General features: G+C 38.9%; 1 protein-coding gene across 1 annotated transcript in view; it reads left to right on the forward strand.

Moving 5' to 3' along the window:
• Positions 1 to 280: 280 nt before the first annotated feature.
• Positions 281 to 8,005, forward strand: part of LOC119310128 (prostaglandin reductase-3-like) — a 12,057-nt gene continuing 4,332 nt past the window's right edge. The window contains exons 1-9 of the mRNA XM_037585967.1: positions 281 to 522; positions 1,228 to 1,401; positions 1,967 to 2,148; positions 2,978 to 3,083; positions 3,399 to 3,475; positions 4,169 to 4,256; positions 5,034 to 5,223; positions 6,715 to 6,841; positions 6,927 to 7,007. Coding sequence (XP_037441864.1) covers positions 468 to 522; positions 1,228 to 1,401; positions 1,967 to 2,148; positions 2,978 to 3,083; positions 3,399 to 3,475; positions 4,169 to 4,256; positions 5,034 to 5,223; positions 6,715 to 6,841; positions 6,927 to 7,007 — 1,080 coding nt within the window. The 5' untranslated portion in view covers positions 281 to 467. The remainder of the gene's footprint in view (positions 523 to 1,227; positions 1,402 to 1,966; positions 2,149 to 2,977; positions 3,084 to 3,398; positions 3,476 to 4,168; positions 4,257 to 5,033; positions 5,224 to 6,714; positions 6,842 to 6,926; positions 7,008 to 8,005) is intronic.

An 8,005-nucleotide genomic window follows, 5' to 3' on the forward strand; every position in this document is an offset into this window, starting at 1 on the left:
GAAAATAAAAAATAATTAGTTTGTCTAATTCACATCTAGATGTTTTTCTAAGGATGTCACATCTAATCTCTCACAAATAGCATGCAACAAGAAAAAAAAGTTGAAAAAAAAACAGACCACAAACATAATAAACATCAGGTTAAATGTGTCCTGGACAAAAATAATTACCGGCAGCGCCCAACTAATTCGCGTGTGGCGCCGTTGGATCACCCCATTCGCGTCCGCACCGGTCACGGAGCTTTGCCGTCACTTCCCCAATCGGATCACTCTCTCCTCCCAAACAGATCAAACGGAGGAAGCAGGACGGGACGACCTCGTCCCCCCCAGCAGACAGCTCCCGCCTCGGCAGCTCCGCAGGCCGGCCGTGCTGTCCATACCCACCCCGCCTCGCCCCCGTCTCGCCCCGTGCTTCTCTCGCTCGCTCGCTCGCCTGAAGCTGGTCGGTCTCCCCCCACCGCGCCGGCGAGATGGAGCTGAAGCCCGGCATGTCGGCCCTCGTCACCGGCGGCGCCTCCGGCATCGGTAAGGGAGTGCCCTTCCTCTTCCTTCCCCGCGTCCGCTCATGGGCGTTTGTCTTCGCCGAAATTCTGGCTCTGATCTGATGCGCCCTTACCGCTGTTCTGCGTGGCCAAGTGCGGTTGCTACTGGCCGGGGGATCCTTAATTGCGGGTTGACCTGAGAGCTGGAGCGGGTTTGCTTAGTGTAACCTGCTGGTGGTGAGAGCTCGATGTGGGAACCGGGTAGGGCGGGGCTAATTGCGCCGGGTGGTACTTGATCTGGTGGTGATGAGCTGATGGGTTACTGCCTGGAAAGCATTGGATAACAGTTGCAACATCATTGTGCCTGTACAAATGAACTTTCGGGGGACGCATGCTGTTGTACTTCTTCGGCTGCAATAATGGATTAATTTACTATCGTGTACTTGAACTATGAACGTCACACCGACAGAACTAAATTGTGTACGGCTGCTGTGCCCGTGGCCCCCTGTACACAGCAAGAAATGTCTCAAGAGTTATAAGATACTAGCACGGTAGCAGGCAATCTATACTTGCACCTGTATAGTATCGGTATTCGGTACCTGTCAGCTACTATGTCAAAATGATGTGCCCACCTTTGAAATATGTTGCCTTCCTTTCCTCATCGACTTGATTTTGTGCAGGGCAATCATTTTAGTAGATTGCATTGCATTAACATATCGACCGCTAACTCCTTTTTGATTTTCTGAAGGGAAAGCGCTCTGCATCGCTTTTGCACAAAAGGGTCTATTTGTGACCGTGGTCGATTTCTCTGAACAAAATGGAAGAGAAGTCACTTCGCTAGTTCAAAAGGAAAACAGAAAGTTTCATGGAGATCTTGGAGTACCGTCTGCCATATTCGTCAAGTGTGATGTTTCTATTGAAGGTAAGAGTTGTTTTAGGGGAAGCAAGCAAAGAGCAGTTAATTTGCATGAGGACCTACTTTTTAACTGTTTATTGATGCAATATTTTTGGAAAAATAAGTGCATCAAATCAAAGTATGGTAAGACAAGCGTCACTTCAGTCATACAGTATACTTGTCAAGCATTACGTTCTAAATGTGATATGAAGACCATACCATTGTAGAGATCATGCATGTCTGGTGTTACATCTAATCTCAGTCTTTTGCCTTCTAAGCACAAGCTGAAAATACTGCCAAACAAAGCTAACAAATACCAACCATCTCTGCTGTATTTCTACTATCTAGGTTTAATACCTAATGCATCAATATGGTATTTATTTCCGTTTGCTGTAAAGAAGCATCAAATCTCTTTTAACAGGGCTTTGTTTATTTTTATTTTTGCACGTCAGGCATTACAAAAAAAATTCTGGTGTGTTCTGATTTGTTTTGTCATGCGGATTACTTGTCGTATGGTTATGTTAAATAACAGCATGATTTTGCAGCTCTTCAGGTTTTCCATGATTTGAAGTTACAGTGATTTGATATGCAGGTGATCTAGCTGCTGCTTTTGCGAAACATGTAGACACATATGGTGGACTAGATATCTGCATCAATTGTGCTGGAATTGCCAACAAAACATTAGTTTATGATGATATATCTGACGGAACTAGGACATGGAGGCATGCCATAAATGTGAACTTTGTCGCTGTTATTGATGGTACTCGCATTGCAGTAAGTGTTGACTATTGCAATAACATTGTTATATTTATTTGCTCAGTAACTCAATCTGCTAATCTTGCAGTAACACTGAGTGCTGTCTATGGAAATTGTGTTTGGCTCCTGAGCTCCATGGAGCCTGGTTTTTGAAAAAGAAAAACTGATTTCTAGATTTTAAAAAATTCTGAAAAAAATACACACATACCTATGGATGTATACTACTTTTCTGTAAATTTCATGGTGAAATACATTTTCATGCGAGCTACAAAAAAGTAACAAAATCATGTGTTTGTAGCATATGTACCATTCACTATAAAAGTACATGATTTTTTTTACACAGCTCACTTCAAAACGCATTTCATAATAATTTTATACACATGCAGTATATATCTCCAAGTACCTGTGTATTTATTTTCAGTTATTTTTTTAACTTAAAAAAGTCAGCTTTTGAATTTTAGAAAAGTCCAGGCTCCATGGAGCCTGGAAGCCAAATATCCTATCTCGTGCTGTCTATGCTTTCTTATTACTTAGACATACTAAATAATATAACCCAGAAGTTCTGCATAGGCTTTAATTGTCTGTTCATCCAGTTGTTTAAGGGAAGAAAGTATTGGGTTTCCCTTTATTTGTTTCCATTAACCATTACTCAAGGAAATTAAGTGGTACTGATTTTGTCATAACATGGCCTGTTCTTATGGTTTCCTTTCGAGCCAGAAGAGGATTTTTGAATTTTTTTTTATCTTGGAATAATTCGGAAGATAATAACAATTGTTATACATGTTACTTGTTTCTACTTCATCCAAATGCCATATTCACAAAACTTACTGTTGGATATATTCACCAGAGTCAAATAATGCGATCCCAGAAGAAGCCTGGTGTCATAATCAATATTGGTTCAGCTGCGGGCCTTTATCCCATGTTCGCCGATCCCATATATACTGGGACAAAAGGTTCATACACCATCCTGTATACTTCTACTTTTTTTTCTCTGGCAGCAGATCACAGTGCCGATGCAAGGCCAAAGTACATATGAATTCCAATTATGAATGTTGGTTTTATTGAAATTTATATTCATGCTGATTGTTTTTCTACATGGTTCAAGATACATGCTACCATAACCTGTACAAAAGTTCATATTTCGGTCATATAGAATGTTACATGCTGTTGCCTACACGTTTTAGTATTAACTTCTAGTCCTTTATGTCATATGATGATATATTTGAAGCATGTGTGCACTTTGTGATCTCAAGCTTCATTTTTGGCAGGTGGTGTCGTTATGTTTACTCGATCACTTGCTCCATTGAAACGCCATGGTGTTCGTGTCAACGTGCTCTGCCCTGAGGTATTAACGAATTGCATGATGGGTGGCAATTATTATATTATTATGTACTCCCTCTGTAAACTAATGATCTAAAATGTCTTATATTAGTTTACAGAGGGAGTATATATTATATGTCTGTTTATTTATTTTTCTACCACATACTGAGTTTGCTTGCCATATTAGTTCAGCTAGTGCTGTGCATTTTTTTCATTCTAATCTTGTGGGAATCTGCTGATGGGTTTTATAGTCTGTCAAGATATTAACTTGACAATGGTACAGACGTACAGTAGAGCACAATGTTTTATCCAGTACGTAAATTCCTATCAACTTGAAAAGTCACCAGATTAACCAGATAGTGCAGCTATTGCTATCTCAAGTACCAGGGGTAAATATCTTTCAGCACCAAGCATTCACACAGGAAATCTCACTCTTACACAATCCTCCTTTCTTTACCTGAGATAGATTGGCATAGACATGTAGTTGAGCTAAATGGCAAAAGCAACTAAGTGGGCCAAATGCCAAATTTTATCGATAATCCCATCTTAGAAAATTTGAGGATGTCCACTATTTGATGTAATTTGCAGGGGTTGGAGTATAATTTAGAATCCAACTAACTATTCCAGACAGATTGGCATATTATTTTATCTCATTAGTAACAGCTGGAAGGGACAAAGGCCATGATGATCTTTCATTAGTGTTATTTGTGGTATGCAGTTTGTTCAAACTAATATGGCTGAGCAAATAAATCAAAAAATAGTACATGCAACTGGTGGATTTTTGAAGATGGAGGAAGTTGTTAATGGTATACTACATCTCACCTTTTAAAGCTGTAGTTAAATATGTCATGTACTTTCAGCATTTTTCCATATTGTATGCGTCACAGTTATCGCATGCTACTATTTGGTCTTCGATGAATTGTTCGAATCTTTATTTGAGGTGGGATGTTCTAAATGATGAAAATTAACATAGGCATTTGTACATTTATGGGTATATTATTATAAATTGATAAAATACATGCTCACTTGACTCTTCATGCTTAAGAACTTCAAATTTCTGTCCTTCAATTTGTATGAGTTAGGGCTGGCCAAAACTTTGTGTGGTTCTCAGAGATGGTTGAAATGACAGTAGAAATCACCAGAACCTGGTTTTGTTTGGAATACCACCTGCCAGAAGGTCTATTTGTTTGTAGAACCAGTGAGTCCTAAACATATGTTTCATGTCTGTTTTGTTCACTTATCAATTGATGACAACATGACCAACTGAATGTGGGAATGGAATGTCAGTGATGATATCTCAAAAATATGGGGTATGGGGTTTGCTGATTTGCAAACATTAAAAGGCTAAAGAGCTTAACTGTAAATTTGCATATATTGCTATCGCTTTGCTGGAGCGCATCAATTTGTCCATGTCAAACATCCCTGCTAGGTGAGTATGGTTCGGCCCACCATTTCTACATGTTTAGCAACCTAGAAGTTTAGGTATTTACTGTCATATCTAGGTATGCATTATGTCTTTCGTATGATGTTTTCTCTCTTTCTCTTAATTGTTATCTGAAACGAACCTCTTCTATTTTGGTTAGGTGCATTTGAACTTATAAAAGATGAGAGCAAAGCTGGTGCTTGCCTTTGGATAACTAAGCGGAGAGGGATGGAATATTGGCCATCAGCAGAGGAACAAAGAAAATATCTGTTGAATTATACCAAGTCAAAAAGAACAGTAACAAAGAATGTATTTCCTAGCATCCGAACACCTGAGTTTTATGAGAAGATGTAAGTAGCCCTGCTATGGTATATTTATATTTGTAAGCACTTGGAATATTCTCAAGTAAACAACAACACAACTCTCTAATCCGTACATTTTTTTTCTCGTACGATTCTATCCTAAAATGCTTAAAGTCACTGAATCAATCCCTTAAACAGGAAGTGAATAACTTTTAGATACATGATTTTCATAGCTTGCAGTATTTTCTAACTATGTGTCTGCACTCTCTAGAGAAGTCCTTTAGACGGAGGGAGTACTATTTTACTTTGTTGCAAGGTTTGCGGATTGAAAGAAAATCTCTGATATTCTGATTTCTGTTCCAGTGTTCTTTTCTTGCTAGTATAGCCTGGTAGAAATACTTGACCAAATAGCTAATTTTGTTACCTCCATTTGTCATATTGGAGGGTTCAAGCTTTCTTGAAAGACGACACTCAAAAATACCCTCAATTTTGGTTTTGAAATGATATCTCCAATTTCTCCGATAAAAGAGGGTTTTCCCCCAAAAGGTAGAAGTTTGTTACAGTTCTAAATGGAAAACGTTAAAGAGAGCGAATGACTTACAGCAAACTGACAATTCAAACCCACTGAGCCACACCTTGAGATAGCACAGGTGCTCACTACATAAGTTCTCACATAAGACTGAGAAATAGTAGATGCTCTCCAGCAAAAGCTTGCTGAAGTTCATCTTCCACGCGTGCTCTTGCGGAACATCTCAAAAACATTCCTATCATTGCATCTCTCTCCCCATTGCAGCAACGGAGAACCTTCAAGCCTGTATTCGTTGGCAGGCCTCTACCACCGGCTCTTCTGCAAATGTCACTTCCCACCTACTCAACCAGTCCTGCTCAATTTAGGCACAGTTCTAGGAACACAAGGCAAATCAAATGCACACCAGATTATATTCCAAATTAAACCTAGCTAAAGGGCACACCAGAAACAAGTGGTTGATGCTTTCCTCCTGCCCACAAAAATGACAAGTTGATCTCGTTTCCACCCCCTACCTTTCAGGTTATCTTTGGTCAAGATGCTTCCTATGCAGTTTTTACATCCCATAAAAACTTGTGTGAATAATTCCATTCATTCAGTTTCAGGAACTCGTAGAAAGTTAAACTGAAAACTTCCCTTTTGATTAAATGACCAAATCTAACCATCAGAATTGTGCAGTAATCACATATTGCAAAGTTTTCTTTTGAATAATTACATACTCTGTTATGCGTAACAATGGATTGATATTCACAAAATATTATCCTGTTTCTTATAGATGTTATGAGTGTCTGTTTCTGAAATATATGTTGTTTATCAGCAACATAGATGAGACCTCAGAGGTATAACAGCAAAAGTATCCAAAAACCACTAACACTATATGTGATCTCGACACTGTATTGCTTGTCAATTAAGTTTCTACACTACAAAATTCCCTAATGGCAATACTTTGTCAGTTATCGTCTTTCACACTATATGAGATCTCAACACTAATGATTGTCTCTATGATTTTGTAGAGTTGTTCACACACTCAGCCATAATTTCCGCAATGCTACAAGACTTGATCGTGTGCGTTTGAGATTGCCCATTGAACCACAAAGTGCGCTAGTTAAAATAATATACGCTGGTGTAAATGCTAGTGATGTAAGTCCTTAGATTTTAGTGTCTAATTGCTTTTCTTTGACTCCCTGTTGATTAACTGCTGGAAGCTTTTAATGATGCCATGCAGGTAAACTTCAGCTCCGGACGGTATTTCAGTGGTAGTGCTAAAGAAACTGCTGCACGCCTTCCGTTCGATGCTGGTTTTGAGGTGATCCATATTATTACATGTCTATGTTAATGCCGTCCTCAATGTTGGATAACGTTCTTAAGATGTTATTTTGTGTAACAACTTACACCATCATTCGGAATTTCTGACAACGCAGCATATGCTTCCATATTTTGACATTTTGACTCAGAATTTCACCAGATAGAGACATGGTACAAGAAATAGGCTATTACGTAACTCTAAATAAATTGTGGATACACCCGTAATCCTTGACATACTGAAACGATTTGCCAATATTCTTGTCAAACCAACTGCGATCCATACAAGTTAAATCTTCTAAGCAATGTCTGGCAATAATGCTTTTTTTGCATATGTATTAAGAATTCCACTCCCTCTGTAAACTAATATAGGATAGTTTAGATCACTACTTTAGTGACCTAAACGATCTTATAGTAGTTTATTTACAGAGGGAGTACAACATAATGATTCCATTGATAGTGCAATTTGTACAGATAATTGTAGGATAAACTCGCACACATCATTCGATGGGGTTTACAAGTCAAGACTCAAGTCAAGTCTAGATGCTGGGTAGCAGCTCATAGACTAGTTGCAACTTGTTGACTACTCGTTCGCTTGCTATACATACCATACTTCTAGTTTACTATGCTACAAAATTTGGAGGGAGGGAGAAAAAAAAATACATGGCTCGTACTGAATCAGAAGCATGACATCTTGCTATCAGATTCTCGGAGGTAAATATAAAAAACTACTTGCTGGAATCAGAACTCAGAAGCAAATCATATCTTCATTCATAAGCAGATAAGCTACACACTTAAGGCTCAGTTTGCGTTGTTGAACTGTGCTGTGCTGAACCTATTTTATATTCTGCTGCGGAAAACTAGCCATGGAATTAATAATAAGTTGGTTAAACAAAGTAAGAAACGGTAAAATAGGCAAACGCTGGTTAGCCAAACCAGGTTATGATATTCCACCCTGATGCTAAACGGAGCCTAACACAAGTACATGGTGCATACAAGATA

Source organism: Triticum dicoccoides, chromosome 5B (assembly GCF_002162155.2).
Source record: "Triticum dicoccoides isolate Atlit2015 ecotype Zavitan chromosome 5B, WEW_v2.0, whole genome shotgun sequence".
Lineage (NCBI taxonomy): Eukaryota > Viridiplantae > Streptophyta > Magnoliopsida > Poales > Poaceae > Triticum > Triticum dicoccoides.